Here is an 18,824-nt window from a genome sequence, read left to right as displayed (position 1 = left end):
GTAGGTCAAGGCGCGAGAATTCTTGCCAACAGGAGTGGTAAGCTACCTACAACATTTATAACCACCCGTCCTTCCTTGAGTCTACCTCCACACAGTACTCCCTCTTACACTTATTCAATTAGCTGACCCTTCCCTTCAAAGTGATTTACATAGATTTATCAGTTTATAAAGCCGGCTAATTTTCACCACATCCATTCAGGGTAAGGTCCTTGACTAAGACTGCAACACCATCTTTTACCCCAAATCACTGTACTGTATTTCTACATCTCTCCAGCTTGTTTGTCCATCTGACTGCATGTACTCAGTACATCTCAGCTCAGTACATCTTCTCATCTTTCTATGTCTTTATCTCTCCTTCCTCCATACATTCTCTACATATCTTCTCATCTCTCCAGGTCTTTATCCATCTCTCCATCCTCAATACATCTCCTCATCTCTCCATGTCTTTACCCATTTCTCCATTTGTATACCTACACCAAGCTCTTCATCCTGCCAGTTTCCCTACAGCTCTAAATGTTCCTACATTTTTATTTTAGACCATCTGCACAAAATAGGTTATATGCTTTATTATAAGGGCCAGAGAAAATAAAAGCAAGTGACTGAACAGAACAACTGATTATAGCTTTTCACTGATTTTCAGGAATCTGACTGGGCTGAAAAATATGATTCATAGTTATGCACTAAAGAAAAACGGTATGGCACTCAATGTACATATTTTCATAAGTCATACAGTACACATTAGGGATTACTTCATGATCTGAATCATTCATTTCAGTGTGGGGAAAGTCACAGTCTTTTTCCAGATGAATATGTAACAGGTAGTCTATAGAAATTGATGAGACATTTAGTCCCCCCAGTTGTATTCATCTTCCACAGCTGACAAATTGGCTTTTGTAAACCTTTTCAAGGAAGCCCAAAGTGTAATAGGTTGGAACAGGGCCCTGAATAAGAATCAATATCTAATTCTTGATAACTCTTAAATATTTAGTTCTTCATAAGGTGAGTAAACCAGGTAAGGTGTCTGAATCCTCCTGGTGGAATATGTATCTTCTGAGTGTCCTGATGTCATTAAAATGACTGCTGATCCTAAAAGTGCAGCATGTGGTGTAGTGTTTACAGCTGCTGTCTTCCATTCAAAGGACCCAGCTCTGAATCTCACCTCTGCTGTAGTACCATTGTGCAAGGTACTTACCCTGAATTGTTGAAGTAAAAACTACCCGGTTGTATAAATGAGCAAATCATGGCATGTAGTTCAGAAAAGTATGTCAATTTGGAGAAAAGTGTAAAGTAAATGTAAGTGCCTGTAGACAAAACATATACGCCTGGTGGAACCCAGACACACCTTACACACATCTTGACAACAACATGTAACACCTTTGCTGTGTCAGTGGACAGGTTCATTTTCCTAGTCTGAAATCAATCAACTAGTCAATGTAATTGAAACAAACTAAGCGATTAATAACAATTACTTCTACCTTTCTCTAGACTGACATCCAGTCAAGACATAAGTATCATATGCACTATTCCGGTGCATCCTGTGCTTGTCTCCCAAACAACCCCACAGAATGTTCTGGCAAACCCTCAGCAGCACTCCTGCACCCAGTCGGACCGGCCAATCAGGGGAGGTGTGGTTGGCACAGTTCCCACAATTTTATTGGACCAGCCCATTAGAGGGGGGTGTGGCTGGTGCAATTCAGACAATATGATTGGCATGGCTGGCTAATCGGCGGAAGTTCTGGCTAGCACAATTCCCACAACTATAGGCAATTTTCTTGCTTTTCTTGCGATTCCCAGACACAGATAATAGTTGAAATGAAACAATTCGGACTAGAGCTCACTGCTCACCAACTCCCAGCAAACATCCTGAATGCATTGCAGACAGAGTTGCATCACCAAGGGGGTGTGGGCCGTATGGGTGACACCATCATAGGGGGTGACATCAAAATAACTGCAGTGTTTCAGCAGAAATTTATTATTTTTTTAAAAAAATATCCCCGTAGTTAATTACAAACAAAAGAACCTTCTCATGCGCTCTGCTCAGCACTCTCATTATTACCCAATGACAATGACGCTTCGAATCATGTGGTTTTGCCTGTACGCGCTACAAGCACACACTGTTGTTTTCATTGCTGTGGGTGTTTCTAGTCATTGATTTTGTCCAGTTTTCTAGTGTTTTAGCTACAATATTGTGGTAATTAGTATTTGTGAACCTACATCAATAATGTTAAAATAAACATAATTTTGATGTAGTTCTTAAACGTTTCCACTTCAAGTTCTATTGTTTTCTTACCGAATTTTCACTTTAGTCATTTGAAACTATATAAATGTAAATACATTGAGGTTGTGCGTATGATGTTGTAGTTTAAAGGTGTCATTTTAATTTTGCCAGTTGTTTATGTCACTACTATTGCTATTACATTCAGTGATATTCGGGAATCACGATTTACGAGTAACATTAGATCAAAAAACATTACTAAGGATTCTGTATGGTTTGGCATGGGAGGAGGTCCATTGGGGGGGTGACAACATGAGTTTCTGTAGTGCGTAACACCAACCCTAGTGACACCACTGTGGACAGATTGGAAATGCGCAGAAAAAAATTCTCTTTTTTCCCTAAATTTACACGTATGGATTTGGCAGACGCTTTTCTCCAAAGTGACGTACAAGTCAGAATAAACAAAAATATACTTCACCAACAGTCTGAGGGCTAAGGTATATGCACACAGTTATTAAAGGACGGTTTGCTTGTTCAAGGCTCAAATTCTACCAGGCACCTGGTCTGATGCAAGAACTCTTAGGGTAGCGCTTTCTGAACATTAAACATTCTTCACAAGTCTTATTAAGCAGTTGTGCTCAAAGAAAAAATTCACAGCGGAGTGGGGCAGAAACTACTTCTGCACTTACTTTACACTCATTTTCTCCTCTCCGTGTAATCTTCTTACACAAGATCAGACAGCTCGGCAAATCAAACCATTCCCTCGACTCGCAGCAGCAACACAAACAAACACATGTAAACACTCCGAGACACACACTCACTCACACATTCTCTCTCTTTCTGTGGTATCCAGGACTCTCATACATAGCTTTTACCTCCCTTTTGGTTACTGGAGATGGAGAGACTCACCAGGTCTTGGGCCGAGGAAAGGAGGTGGGCAGACGCACCCGCGATACACTTGGAAAACAATGTGATCCGTGAGCAGAGGAAGATGGACCGGGGCAAAAAAGCATGAGAGTGTGCCATTGGGGGGTGGTTCCGCGCACAGTGGCACATGTACATAGAGCTGCACCATCAATAGCTCGGAATCTTGGTGCAAAAACAGACCACCGAGGAGGGTTGGGGAAACAGATGGGCAAGGAGCTCTGCTAGCGGCTGTGGGAGGTGTCTAAGCAGTACACTCACACCGGTCAAGATACTGGGGGTGCAAATGAGGGAAATAGAGCGAGGAAGGCACTGGGAATGAAAGTGTGAGACAAACCAGTCCTCTCACCCAGGATATCACATTAAGGAGCTCTTAATGTGGGGGGGTTGCCCCATCCTAGAGGATGCCTGCCGTTACCAGCATCATCGAGGCCAAATACGCCCCTCCCAACCGCCCCCACATGGAAACATATCCATCATCTGCCTGCAACATGAGCAATCCTCTTTGTTTGTGTTTCAACTTGCAGCGCAAAAACACACACACCCATAGACATGCGGTGCCTCCGCAGTGCAAGCGTCTCCCAGACGCAGGAGCGCTGGCAGCACTGTAACGCAGGATTACGGCACTCCGCCAGAGTGTGATGAAGAAAGGCTATTGGGGTATTTGATACTGTCACCTCCACAAGCCAGCTGGGCGTGCTCCTGGAAGGCCGAGTTTGCAAGCGCATGAATTGCGACACACCTAGCAAGGCTTAAAGGAAAACGGCAAACATCCAGCGCCTCTTAGAAGCCAGGCCAGTCTGGCCCAGTGTGAAGGTCCACCACGATACCCAGGGAACTGACGGATCACTATCACGCCGGCTAATTACATGGTTTGTCTCTTGCTCTCGTTCTTTCATGCAGATGTATGCAGCTTACATTTACTCTACAAAGCTGTGCGGTTTAAACAAATTTTCTAAGGTCACTCATTCATCTGGAATTCACACCGGCAACCTGCTGATGCAAATCCCGGCTCCCCCCCGGCAGCCACCCGCTAACGGCTGAAAATGACGGCCTGAAACTGAGAAGAGCGGAAAGCCCACTGGGAGATCTATCAGTGACAACAAGCAACGTCTTTCCCCAGTCCTGCTGCTGTTCCCCCCACGTCACCAGGTGCCCCCCTGGGGTGATAGCTGTCCTTCCCAGGGGGGACCTGTCTGCCTCGGCGTCTGTGCTTTCTCCATCTCCTCTTCAAGCCTTGTGGATCGATGCTAAGTGCCAGCGTGATTTAATTTCCCCGAGCTTCGTGTGCTGAATGGGCCAGGGCAGCCCATCAGAGCCGAGAGGTGTCAATCCCAGCACTCATTCATAAAACGGAACCGCTGATCCTCTCGCACTTCACCTTTGCAGAGCTAAAACTGAGATGGAAGCCTCTCCTGTGCGCAGAGCATGAACGCGACCTCAAAACGCGGACTGCTGACGTCTGGTGTGTAAACCTAGCAGAATAAAGGTATAAATCTGTGTGAGAAATCAGAAGTGTGAGAGTGACACTTCAAATCCCTACGCGTAAAGTTCCGAGATTTGTGTTTACACCTCTCTCCATTAAACAATTCCCATCTTCGCAGGCACATTTCTCCAGAGACTTTCTATGACTCCTTTTTATGTGTTCGGTATTTTACTGATGCGATTCAGACTGGAATATGCGATATTCCATATTCAAGGTGTAATATCTGTTTCCTGTGAGGGATTTCAGTCTGATAGCACTTAGTCCTGTTCCATAAGAAATGCATCATCAGCTCTCCTCCAGGTGATCCACACCTACCTTCTTACTACCTATTTTAACTCATGCAAATATCACCCAGCATGCAATGTTCAGAACTCAGAGACATGACAGTGTACTGTAAGCTACCAGAAACAGCTCAGAAAATTTCTACAAAGAAGGTAATTAACCTACTGGATTCAAACAGAATATTTATCAAACACAGTATTTTAAAAATTAAGTCTTACAAAGGTCTTCCCAAATTTACTTGTAGACTAATTCAATTGCATAATCATAATTACGGAACCCACCAGTGGAGGATATTTGGAGATCTTTCATCTTAAATGCTCCACCTCAAAGCAAAAGGTTAACATTTACAGATAAATTAATTTTTTGCTCTTTTAGTCATTGCTTTCCTCTGGAATTCAGAGGATAACCTGTTTATAATGATTTACCCATTTATACCACTGAGCAATTGTTACTCTATCATTTCAAGGTAAGTGCCTTGCTCAAGGGTCCTACAGCAGGAAGTGGTTTTCAAAGCTGCGTCCTTTGAGTACAAGGTGATCGCTGTAACCACTACACCACCTGATGCCCATATACATGTAAACAAATGAACGAACCAAGAAAACTTGTATGCAACTTCAATCTCACAGAATCTCCCAGAAAACCTAAATACAACTACACATCTTTTGGCTTAAACCTCTTAAACCTTCTATGGAAGTTAGAAGAACAAGTTTGAAAAAAATCTTATTACAGCAGTGGTTAGAGATGCACGCAGAAAACTGTTTTGAGTTGTGCACAACAGTACACATGCTGTTCTGAGGTCTCACACACACACACACACACACACACACACACACACACAGACATACACACTCACAGACTAAAACACTCTCATCTCCAGTGCCAACCGCTGCCCTGGACCACAACCTCTTCTCCATCACATCTCCCCGCAAGTGTACCTTAGAAATAGGCATTGGGACAGCAGCGCGGGTCTGGGACTGTGGTGCCTTGCTCCTTGGACTGTTGAGAAACGAGTAAGACGTAGCGCTGCTGGAGCTGCCAAAGCTGGTGAAGGAGCAAGACGTGTTGCTGCTGGATATGTCAGTGCTGATGAAGGAGTTAGACACAGTTCCTGCAGGGAAGACGCCGAGCGAGGACAGCAACCAGAGAGCGGGAAGCCTCAGCTGATGTGTTTCTCTCCCTCTATCTGTCTCTCTCCCACTGGCTGTTCTTTCCTCTCTCGCTTCGTGTCTCTCCTCGCTCCCTCCACCCGGTTCTGCCGCAGCCCTGCCCACCTTGCCACGGTTATAACGTGAGTGTCAACGTGCAGCCTGCGTTGCGGGCGAGTCGGGTGGTGCTGATGGTGGGTGGGGGAGGTGGTTTACACGTGTGCTTGTGTTCTCCTCGGAGACGAGCCACCGCAGCATAGCTGTCCCGCTCCCTTCGGCACTATTTTTAGACCCAGCGGCACCATAAATCAGAGCCCATCAGCTAGAACCTGGCACAAACACACAGATCCCCTTGGTGAGAATAAACGAGAATGAATAGGTGCTCGTTGCATGGCCTGCGCTCAACAAGATGCCGTAACACTTTGCGACAACTGCACACACTGCAAATTCAGTAAGGATACATTTGAAAGGAATTAAAACTGAGGATAAAATACTCATGGCTATTACGCCTGAAATTATTGAATTTTTTAAAGCAGAATATGTAGGGTGTCACAGTATGAGCAAGCAGACTTGTCCTGAGTTTAAATTAAGCCTCATCTACATTAATGTGTTGTACTCAATTAGAAATTAAGTTGAGATTTTCAGTCTGCAGTATGTCAGATCACTTAAACTATCCATCATCAATTGCTGGTCCTAATGCAGGGCTACGGTGTTCAGAGTCTATCCCGGAAGTATCATGTGTGACATAAGGAACACCCCAGACAGGACTGCAGTTCATCGCAGGGCAACCACACACACACTCATTCATACACTAAGGGCAATTCAGAGTCACTGGTACATCTGAAACACGTCTTGGGACTGCAGAATGAAATCTACTTGAACATGGGGGGGAACATGCAAACTGCTCGCAGATTGAGCCACATCTGAACCCATAGCCTAGGAGCTGTAAGTTATGAGCACTACCCACTGCACCACCAGAACACAATAAAAACAAATTCATAATAAAATAAATAATAAAAGAGAAAGGGATGAAGGGGAATGGACAAAGGGAGCAAACAAATGTGTGATGTACTGTATAAGAGATTTTGAACCTGAGGGTCTTAATCCTGGATTTAAAGCAGCCCAGGGCGTTTCTAAGCATTCTGGACTTTATTCGAGATTAGATTTTCTAAGTATTTAAAATACATACATACACACACACACATTTTCGGAACCGCTTGTCCCATACGGGGTCGCGGGGAACCGGAGCCTACCCGGTAACACAGGGCATAAGGCCGGAGGGGGAGGGGACACACCCAGGATGGGACGCCAGCCCGTCGCAAGGCACCCCAAGCAGGACTCGAACCCCAGACCAACTGGAGAGCAGGACCCAGTCCAACCCACCGCGCCACCGCACCCCCACTCGTATTTAAAATATTGGGCAAGAATGTAGTATGTTTTGGTGAAAAAAAGGTGGACCCCTTTTTGGTTCAGGAATGCATAATGTACTTTTTCCATTTAAATTATGGTAATTAAAATTACATTATGTTAATGGTAAATTAAGAGTTCCTTTCACAATAATTCACCTTGTGAGTACATTTTCAGGAACAAATTATACTCATTATGCGAGAGAAGGCTTTATTAATATATATACACACATTTTTGGAAAATGTGATACAGACCAGAGTAACGATGAACAAAACAAGTCACTGCAAGTATTGCTGAGAACTAAATTCACATTAAGTTTACATTATAGATTTTCATTACATTTTCATAATTGATTTTTATTACATTAACAAATGTAATTGCAATGGGTCTGATGGATATGATAATCAAGAAATGAAAATGAACTCATAACAGCTTTCTCATTTCCTCTAAAGTCAAATAAATAATAATTATTTTCCATAAAATATATATAAATCTACAGTTATGGTATATGTATGTATTTGTTTATATACATTGAACTGTCCTGTCTTTCCCAGATTTTTCATAATTATCCCGTAATTCAGAAATATTTGAAGAGGTCAGGCAGAATTGAATAAGGAGAGCTAACCAGCAGTACCCTGCCTGTTTTCACACACACACGCTTCGTACATGACACACAAGTGTACACAAATAGCTGAGACTAAATGAGCTTGTAATCGGACTTTTTAAAAATGGGATGTTTAATTAAACATGTGGCAGTGGTCAGGAAGAACCCAGCAGAGACTCCAGAAAATAAAGAGTGTAGAGTGCTGCCAAGAATCCAACAACATCCACTGGAAAGCCAGGATATTTACACGCAGCTCACTTCACTGAGGGTAACAGGCAAACACACAGTAACATTTGTACTGCACAAAATATGCATGACCTCAGTACATTTATCATGCCAATACCCCCCCCTTGTGCACTGCAGTTGAGCTATGGGCAAACACGCACAGAAGGCATGAGCCCCTCATTTAGGAAAGCCTCTCCTATTTAGATGGATATATTCACGAAAGCTGTTGGTTTGCCACATTTTCTCAATCATATCCTTTCATATCCACATCCTGATGCCAATAGGTAGGTAACCTTTGATCTCTATCATCATGATTTTTTCTCACCCTTCAGTATTTGCACAGGATAATTCCTGTCTGTATCAGACTTCTGTAAATTTTTCATGTCAGATAACGCCTGTTGTTACTCAGTCAATGAACAAGTTGCAGGTACACTCAGAAATCAATGACTGTGGCTTTTTCAAAGACCTTCTCAACAGGACATTGATTCTGCCGTCTGGGAGGAACTGCAGACCGCTTGCAGGAACCTTGAGAGTTGTTCCATAAAAGAGAGCTATCTCAATTTAGACCTTCGCTTGAGAGCAGGATACTGAAATGGAATTCAGTAAGAATGCAAACAGCTCCCATCTATTACAATTTCCCAAATCGAATATGAGTGTAACTGCAAAAAATGATCTGCTTGCTTGTTTTTGTTTTTCGTCAAACCTGCATGTGACACAGCCACCATACAGTACCAGATTTTTTTTTCAATACCCTAGTTTAAAACTGCATTTGTCAAAGAAATTAAACTTTAAAGCACAGCTGTCATACTGGAAGAAACAAATGACCATGGAGTAGAGATTAAAAAAATAACTACTTTTCTTTCTAACAAAGCAGAACCACTTGAGATAATTAAGGCAATCAATTCTAACAGAACTTCAACTTCTTCTCAGCACTCAGTGGTTGAAAAATACAATATGACCTTAAACAAAGAGCTAGAGAAAATTCTGTTTATTGAGCAAAGTGTCATCCAGCTTTATGCTTAGAGCCGTCGGGCTTTAATATTGCATCAGAGATGAGCCTTCGCTTTAATTCCAGGACTTCCTGAACACTAGGGGGCCTTAAAACAAAGAGGTAGTGGTGAAAAGTGTTTGCCTATTGCATTGATAGGAAATGCAAAAGAGGTTACGTCAGATGGTATGATGCAAATTTATGGAGCTGTTAGGAGGTCAAGAGAGAACCGGACCTAGAAGTTAAGGGTTTTTAGATCCTTCTTGAATGTTTAGATGGATTCAGCAGTTTTGAGGGACAGAGAGCTCATTCTACCACATAAGGGCCACAACCAGGAATCTACAGACTTCTGGTTTTGGACTGCTTGTGCATGGAACCACCAAGGAGCCAGAGGTGGAGGTGCCTGACATCAGACCCTCGCTGTTATGAAGACTACTATTGAGCAAGAAGAAATTAAATGAACTTCTATCCATCACTGACAATGCATGTTAGCACTCCAGTAGGCAGTAATCCCATCCTTTATCAGACTGCCTTCTACATCTAATTGTAAGGCACCTGTTTACATAATTACTCCATTTGTGGCTAAACCCTTTTGCTTAACCCATTCAAAACCATGTGCTTTACGGTTAATAACACTTTTAATAACATGTTACAGTGAGAAATACAGGCATACAAAGGCCGGTAGTACTCTACCCTGACATACAGTACAAGTTTATACATATCACACTACACAGCAGAGGTCAGCAACTACACCACAGCCACCTCCTTGTGACATCACTTCTACTATTTAGCCACTCAGTTGGTGATTTCATCCAAAGTGCCTTACATGTCTTGAGGTTTCTCCCATTTCCATTTAAGCACCTTAATCAAGGGTTCAGCTGCAACCCCATCCCCTTCCTCATTCTTCAGCACTAAGCTGCCTGCACATTTGAGAAAATGCTAAGCGTAGGTCATCCAAAAGGAACCTGATACATCTTCATCCCTTTCGGAAAGGGATCCACATCAAAACGATTTGACAGCCGTGAAGAATCCAGTAAACTTCCTCATTGAGACATGGTAAATAGCAAGTAAAAAAATAAATAAATAAAGAATTGGTGCACAAGGTCAGAGCTTTCTCCACACTCGGAAAGGGCAATTTATTAGGCTTTAATGGAGAGAACATCTATTCCAGCCCTTTAAAAACCCAATGAAGGGCCGAGGCCACTCAGAGGAGCTTGGTCAACGGTTCACCTGAAAGTGCACTTTCAATCACCTGGTGAACCAAAAGAAAGCAGGGTGCAGGGTGAGAGGCAAGGCATAGGTGGTCTGGAAGTAGAAATACCAGTTGTTAGAGTGGAGGGAGGCGTGATAGGGAAAGGCCCACTGGGGCAGGTGTTGCAACAGAATACAGGGGTGTGTTGCAGCAGCTTAGCTTCACAAGGTGACCAGCGAGGTGAGCGCAAGGTGAACGCTCCCAGAAGGAACGAAAGCAATGTGGAAAATGTCATGTTTTCTCAAGGTGCGGGCTTGTATCGACATGCAGCTGAACAAGCACAGGGAAAGAAAAGCTGGTCCAAGAGTATTGTGGGTAACCGTGGTCTTGTGGCGACATCGACCTGTCGGTGGAACCGACAAGGACAAAGAAAAGGGCACTGAGAAAAACACAACTCTGCATGCCAACATAATTCTGTGTGTGCGTGCGTGTGTGTGTGTGTGTCTGTGTGCGTGTGTGTTTTGCAATCACACTGATTGTTCTTAGCAAGAGAGCTCACACGTAAAATGAAGTCAACCGATTTACAGTGATTCCCCTGCATACAGCATTAAAAAGCAATCAGGAGTGGATGAACGCTCACAGGGATGATGATTTCCACATTCAAATTGGGAGGCAAAACACTATGCGTGGCGCCATCCCCCCAGGTGGCTGTCATTGGCTCACTCGAACCTTGGATCATTTCCATGATTTTCACAGTTTGAGGAGCGTTCCATCACGGAGGTGAGGAAACGTGAAGGCTGCGATACCGTTTCACTATGTGGTTCTCACAGGGGCTCCTTACAGTACTGGGTAGGACTTCTTGATAACGTACAATCAAATTTGAACATTTCTTGGGAACCATAATATTTTTTGGCATATATTTTAATAATGCAGCCACAGGAAGTTCAGTCATCATATTCTTTTGCACCAGAACATGTATGTGGGAAGGGGCAGTGAGGGGTCTGTTGTGTGTGACTCATTCATTCAGTCACCTACCCTATTCGTGAACAGCAAATTGCCCTAGAACTGAAATCACAGCTTGAAAGACCCATGTGACGCTGCATTAAAACAGGGGTTGTGGCACATTCTACTTCTAATTGTAGAATAGAAAGCCTAGTTCAGTAACTCCCTGCTCTTATTCCTGGTGTACTTCATGTACTTCAATCTGTCTCACCTTTTCAGAACCCCCTAGTAATGCTCCACAGGAGCAGCCATAAGTGCGAGATGTCCTTGGGTACATCTGAAAGCTGCGATGGTGTCCAGGTAAATGAAAGCACTTATTTTCTAACTGAAAATAACAACTGCGTAACTTAAAATTCAGCAAAGCCAAATCAGCTCAAATCCCATGATCCTGCTCATTATTTCAACAGCAGTTTTAAGGGCTATTCTGGAAATCAAAGCCAGAAATCTGATATAAATGGTAGTCTGTCACTGGCTTTCAAAGACCATAGGAGGAATTATTAAGGATTTTCCCTAAGGCTGTGTATCGAGGCACAAACCATAATTCAGACTGTAAATTTGTGTTTCCCTCAGAAGTGAAACTCTGTGCCTATGAATGAGTATCAGGATGGGGCTTAAAGTCACCCAGGTGACAATAAAACACATTTCTGCTGGCTCGGGCAGGGCTCCTTTAAAAGTAAATCGGTTTTGTTTCGCCTCAGCATCCTTCACTGCTGACGCTCATCGGAGAGCACATTTTGCGATGTTCAGCAGGATGAAGCCTTTCGGTTCGCACGTTAGAGAATGGCCAGATCATCCAGAAAGCACCAGTGTGGCAGTTTGAGAACAATCCTGTTTGCAGGATCGGACTCAAGTTAACAACATTATATATTTCCTTTCATTGTAGAGAAAATCTCTTTTTTTTTAGTGTTTACACATATGGTACCAGTCAAAAGTTTGTGTACACCTGGGCATCCTGAGCAACACCTGTGTTGGAGTCTACTACATCTCTGCAAAAGATCAAACTTGCTAACAAATTGCACCGGGGGAAAAAAATTTTTTCTAGCAAACGTACTCAAACTCTTTTCTGCTTCTGGAGAGATTTGCATGTGTACTGCATGCCAACCTGAAGATCTTCGAGGGCACATCATTTTCTAAGTGCATAAACATGAGAAGCAGAACCCTTTTGCTGTGGAAATCCAGATGGGGTAAAATTCTGAAAAAGATGGTATGTCAGTTAACCCCAGCTCTATATGCATCAGAATTCAGGGTGGAGCTCTATGATGCAACGGAATGGGATTCGCTGAGATGACATGACGTCCCTTGTATTTCCAGCCAAGCGCAGCTGGACTCACCGATGGCCGAGCTATGGTGACTAAGAGGTGTTTGTCAGGTTCTGAGCCATCGCAGTCGCTCGTGCGGAAGTATTGCTCGGGGCTGGAGGGAAGGAGGGAGTCACAGGGTGGGCTCAGATTTGTCTTGTTGTTGAGGACATTGTCCTGCCCCATTGCTGCAGCTACTCTTCCTGGCTGGATGGAAGCCTTGATCATTTCTGTAAATGTACCTTTTTGCCACTGAAAACTCGAGTGCTTAATACAGCGGCAGTCACAGCTGTGTTAAATTATGTATTCCCTGCACAGCTGTTGGGCTTCTTCATTCACACTTCTCTCAGAAAAAGTCCTTTTATCATTCGCTGCATCAAAATACAAGAGACCTGTCAACAATGCAGTGCCGCTCCTCCCGGAAACATGGCTTTAGAGCAGCTCTGTTTCCAGCAGCTCGACCATGCCTTTCTCAAACACAAACAGAATTAGATTTTTTTTAATTAGAATTTTATACTTTGACGCGTAGCTACAGAGAATCCATCAAAATTCAATATGTATTTCTACAGTACATCACTACAATCTTACCTTCAACCTAATAAAAGTAAGAAGTAATTTAAAAAAGCTGCGTGTGCACAGACACATTTAAAACCCTGTATAAAATGCACCAAACTGAAGTTCTGATGAAGCGAATTTAAGGCTAGATTAATTGGAGCTTTTTCAGAAATGCCACCTCAGATGGCCTGGGTTCCAAGGTGGCCTGGGAGCAGAATCGGCATTGCCAAGGGGCCAGCCAAGTGAATGAATCATCCAATTAGGAGGGGTCCCGGGAGTCTGACAGTGGAAACCTACTGGAACACGGAGAGGAGTCCAGGAAGCCCCAGCACTGCGTCAGGGAACCAGACGGCAGATCGGAGGACAGTTGACTCATGACTATCCCCCAGCAGGCCTCTGAAGACTTAAGGAAAGTGCGATTAAATTTCTCCTGAAAGCCCAAACCTGCTTTTCTGCACGAATAAACAAATCAATATCTGGCCACTCTGCGTGCACACTTTCATAAGACGGTCTCTACAAATGTGACTAATTTAAATTTTTTATGTTCTGAATAATAGGCTTTGGACCATGGCAACCCTGAACTGGACAACAGATTACTGACAGCGGATGTACGAATGCTCTCAATGAATTAATACATCTGTCAGTGTTTAAGACCCTCAAAGTTAAACCAGAGGTTTAAACCACTCGCGGGTCAGGTTAAAACTTATTTATGCTCAATTAGAAAAGTAGTAAAGTGCACTTGGACTTCTGCAGCATTCCCTGTATGCTGTATACAACCAAAGTCAAAATTCACCTGTGCTTTCGCTATTCGATGCACACAAAAGCTCCGAGCATGTTCATCTCCCATCATCACACCTTCAAGCCCCTCCTTGGCCCTTCCCGTTTGGTGTCCACAGGGTTAACATGCAGGACCACCAATTGATTCAGAGGAAAAATTAACCTTGGTTCACTTGAAAGTGGGTCAAGCAGCGCTCGAAGACAAAGCCAGAACTCAGAAAAAACAAGCAGAACGAAGAGAGGAAAAGATAATAGGGGTGGGGAAGGGGGCAAAACCAAAATCTTGGCTGATTCTGCAGAGGACAAAAATGGAGACTGCAGGGCGGCGTCCCCACTTTCATGTGATGAAGTGCAGCGAGGACCCATTGACGGCGGGTGTGAAAGCTATGGCAGGTGTGGGTGGATAAGAGCGGTTTCTGTTCCACAACCTGATCTGCCTGTGGACGGGGGGAAAAAGATGTGGGGGGGGCACTGTAATCATTTTCATCACCTCTGCAACACCACAAGCCTAGGGGCAACAAACGGTGCAGTGATTAAAGACATGGACTTCAAGACCCACTTGTCGCTGCTGCTGTAGGACCCTTGAGTGAATTACTCACCCCAAATTGCTCCAATAAAAACACCCAGCCAAATGAATGGATCAAACACTGTAAATCACTTTGGATAAAAGCATCAGCTCAGCAACACATTGATAGCAACAGTAATAATAAAAAGGCGCCTTAACTGATTTCCAGTGCTAGCAAGTCCATCGAGACCAGGGAAGTAAATACCTTAGTTACCTGTCTAGTAAATGCTCTAGATGGTGATTATCCAGATGCTAAATGAACTCTTTCTCACCACCAGGCTGGTTGGTTATTGTGGGTGTGGGGAGAAGCTCAACCTGGAGCTCCAGAGGAAAGGTCCAGAGTGTCCAGAGAGTAAGATGAGCCCCTTTATGACCTTGCCCTAAACAAACCAGCAGACCCTAATCCGACTCATTCCACTCGGACGCTCTTGCTCCGACAGTTAGTATCACTGTTGCCATCATTAAAAATTTCTTTACACAGAATCAAGCAAAGGCAATAAGAGACAGTGAAAATAAAGGCTTGATTTCACAGTCACGGGCAGCCTTGATACTCATTGTCATGATGGCAGTTCCCTAAAAAAGGAGACTAACCTTCAAAGACAGATAAGGTCTAAGGCAAAGGTTGGCAACCCTGGTCCTCTTGTGTCATAATTCACGGTTTGACTCTCCTGAACTGTGCATTCAGCAGATGACCCCAGCAAGGCTGTGTGATCAAGATGTCAACTGGGATGGAAATCAGCAAACGCTGTAGCCCGTGAGGACCAAGAGACAATAAAGCAGAACATAGATTATGGAATAAATGAAGACAAGTGGACTGCAGAGTTTACCAAGGATGAGCACAGGCCTGAAAGGGTTTAAATCAGTGTCTCCCATTACAGAGAAAGACATCACACCCGAAGGGAGAGTAAGAGTGCCAACATGACTGAGACAGTGAGTGACGCTCAAGTCGGAAAGCGTGGACGCAGATGGTGCGACACCCCCACACGCACACATACACATATGCACACTCAGACCCTACCTTCTCGGTGGTGCTGGGCGTCTCTCGCCGCTGCAACTGCTTCTCGATGTGGTCCCCCAGACACTGGCAGAACCTGCGCTTCTGCTCCGCCGAGTACGCTTCCAGGCTGAGAAGGCAGTCACACTTCTGCGTGCGCAAGAGAGAGGGAGAGAGAGCTTTGGTGACACACCGCTCACACAGAGCGTCAGTCCTACCCACCCACCCACCCCGATTTCCCCCTCCCACCACAATCTCCCCCACCCACCACCATTTGACTTTTAATTTGCCCTTGTGCTGGTTTCCTAAAGAGGAAGGCCTCTCGCCTTCTGTCGGCCATGCGCAGATGAACCCTACTGTTCACTCATAACGAAAAAGCACTTCCCGCTGGTGAAAAAGAGAGGTGGACAGCTAATACTGTCAGCTACAGACCATTAGACCAGCGGTGGAGCTGAACCCATGCTGGCCCCTTGAAGCAGGTAGCGTAACAGCTACAAGGCTGCACTCTTGAACACAAGGTTCAGATCCCAAGAACTGTTTAGACAATTACAAGAGATGCATCAGTAACAATATCCAGCTGCATAATAAGACTCAGAAATTTGCCTTCACATTATAATTGCATCAAAGAGGACCATACCGATTCATTGTCATGGTGTGTGCTTTGGAATGTCATTCAGGATTAGTGATACCCCACCCTATCACAATTTGTTTTATATTTCAATACACTGTTTGCCGGTGTGCTGTTCTGCTTATGGGGAAGCCAGTTATGGCAATACAATCGGGACAGTGGACAATATTAATCCAGAGCTGACCTCATCTGCACATCAACCTATTATTAAATTCTAAAATTATTTCTGGATGGCACGCTGTGAAATTTTTTTTAGGTGAAAAGAAAGGGGCCATTTTAATTTTCCATTCAATTTCAAGAGCAACAGTCTCACGGTTACGCAATGACCTTGAGGAGGTTACTTCATTGTAAACCACCGAATCACTCTCCTTCAAATGTACATCGGCTCATAAATAACAAGTATTTTTACAGCAAAAGACCAGACCAAACATTTGCTCAGATGGCCACTTTGGAGCAGATAATAACTTCTGTCTCGTTTAGATATCTGTATGGAAAAAAAATGAAGTGGTTTTCCTGGATTCCAGTTTTCACCTAAAAGGCCTATTTTTGAGTGGATGTTTACTCTGTTTCCCAGCTTCATTTTTGTTCTATAGAGAAAAATTGACTCACACAGGTGGTTGTGAAACTGCGCTCAGCCAACACATGGGCCTTGCTGTCACTCTGTCCCACCAAGGCTTGCTGTCAGTTACCTGTTGCTATAGAGATGTACCAGGAACGTCTGTCTCCTTTAAGTCCCTGCCTCCTTTGATCTTGTGAAATACCAAGCATCTTGTGGTACGCACGGTAAGAGATTGGGGCATTCGCGGAGGGAAGCAAACTGGGACTTGACTGTCCAAGGAAAAGAGAAACATACACATTTAAAGTGCCACATTTTGCATACGTGTGAAGATCAAATCCTTGGCATATCTTTCTGTACAGCCCACATGTTTCCATTCTTAGTTTTCCACCGGTATAATTTGAGCACAGCTAGAAAACAGTGATGATTTTGCAGATAAAAAAAGAATTCATCGTTTTGCTGAAATAGATAGGGTAAGACAAAACGATTGGTGAGAGGTGTCCTGCAATAGTGCACTAGTCTCTCATGAGTTCTTTCTCATGACTTTGGAAAAAAAAAAAACTCTGTTCTTTCATTTTTCAACCTGCAGGCTAGGGAAAGGGTAAAAAAATGTCTGCTGAATTCAACTGTCAGGTAGTGCATATGGAAGTAACCTTCTCATAACCCTTCAGCTGAAGGTTCTTATTTATGCAAGTCTGTGTAAAGTCAAAGTGGAAAGCCACTTTATTGTTATTACCCCGCATGTTATACAAGCAAGAATACAAACCTTGCTCAGAGCATCTACAGCAGGAGCAGGCGTTCAAACCAAGATCTTCAGACTGCAAAGCGACAGCTGTAACCACTACACTACTTGGTACAGGCCCAGTATGTCCAGAGAAGAGGCAAGGCAACACCAGTGTAATGATGCCTACAGCAACAAATTACTTTTTTAGCTATAAAGCAAATACACTGTCAGTTTATAAGCTTTCATACACTTCTTTCGTAAAATGCAATACAAACAAACAATGCTGCAACTACCAGCTGCCTGTTGCTACAAGATGACCACGAAGATGACCTCAGCGGTGCCTGAACACAAGTCCACTGTTGGTGTGGTACAAAGCCAGCCAGTGTGTCTGAGACAATGGTGCTGCCACATCAGCTCAGCTGTCCACAACGGTCCCCGGTGAATGTTTTATCTGCATACCACGCCAGCACTAAGTTACGACAGCCCATACTGGCAGCTACCTCATTTGTGTCCTCAAGCCTCGTTTTAAAAATTGTGCTTTAAAAAAATGTAAAAATGTCCTTTTGTTCGTCTGTCAGCTCAGCGTTCCGCCTTGTGTCTCCATCCAACTTGGACCTGCTGCCTCAGAGAAAACATATCCGGAAGAAGAAACGGGAAGCCAGACAACTGGAAATAGTGAGGTGTTGGCCAGGAAAGGGCTACTAACTTCCCTATGGACATCCAGGCTTAAGCTTCTAAGTCCAGCTGGCAATGAGGGCTATCGACAAAAGAGCTTAATGGACAACTCCTCCGGCATCCGCCAAGCGCATGTCTCCGGCGATTAGCACCTTTCCAAATATAGGCACTTTGAAAGTGCCGCTCGCTTTTCTCTGCCCAAACGACACACGCGGGGACTAACGGACTTAGCGTTCAGCTTTAGTAAATAAATAAAAACAAACATAGAACAAAACAACAGACCATCTAGGAAATTCAAGACAGCAGCCATTGTAAAAGTGTGATGTCTGTCTCCATCGTTTCCGCTCTCCAAATTCTCTGAGTTGAGACAGAGAGAAGTATGGGACCATGTAACAGTCGCAGCCTGTTGTCAACCAACCTTGTCCTGGGGAGAGGAGCAGTATTCTCGGTTGGACATCAGTCCTGATTGGTCCAAGCAAATGCCACACCCAGCATCCTTAAATGTTTCATACTGACCTGTTACCCAGGACAAAGTTCCCACGGCCTCATTGACTGAGGACAAAAAAGACTGGGCGGCGCTGC

At 44.0% G+C, this 18,824-nt stretch overlaps 1 protein-coding gene across 2 annotated transcripts in view; it reads right to left on the bottom strand.

The window, feature by feature from the left end:
* Positions 1-18,824, bottom strand: part of LOC108927203 (regulator of G-protein signaling 3-like) — a 77,455-nt gene that overhangs the window by 40,306 nt on the left and 18,325 nt on the right. Inside the window, exon 5 of one of the 2 annotated variants that reach the window (XM_018740325.2) lies at positions 15,684-15,809. In XM_018740325.2, coding sequence (XP_018595841.2) covers positions 15,684-15,809 — 126 coding nt within the window. Of the gene's footprint in view, positions 1-5,842; positions 6,087-15,683; positions 15,810-18,824 lie in introns of those variants that run through there. The other variant, XM_029253171.1, reaches the window with a different exon arrangement.

This window comes from Scleropages formosus, chromosome 6 (assembly GCF_900964775.1).
Source record: "Scleropages formosus chromosome 6, fSclFor1.1, whole genome shotgun sequence".
Lineage (NCBI taxonomy): Eukaryota > Metazoa > Chordata > Actinopteri > Osteoglossiformes > Osteoglossidae > Scleropages > Scleropages formosus.
The sequence above is the reverse complement of the archived record's forward strand: the minus strand, read 5'-3'. Positions and strand labels throughout refer to the sequence as shown.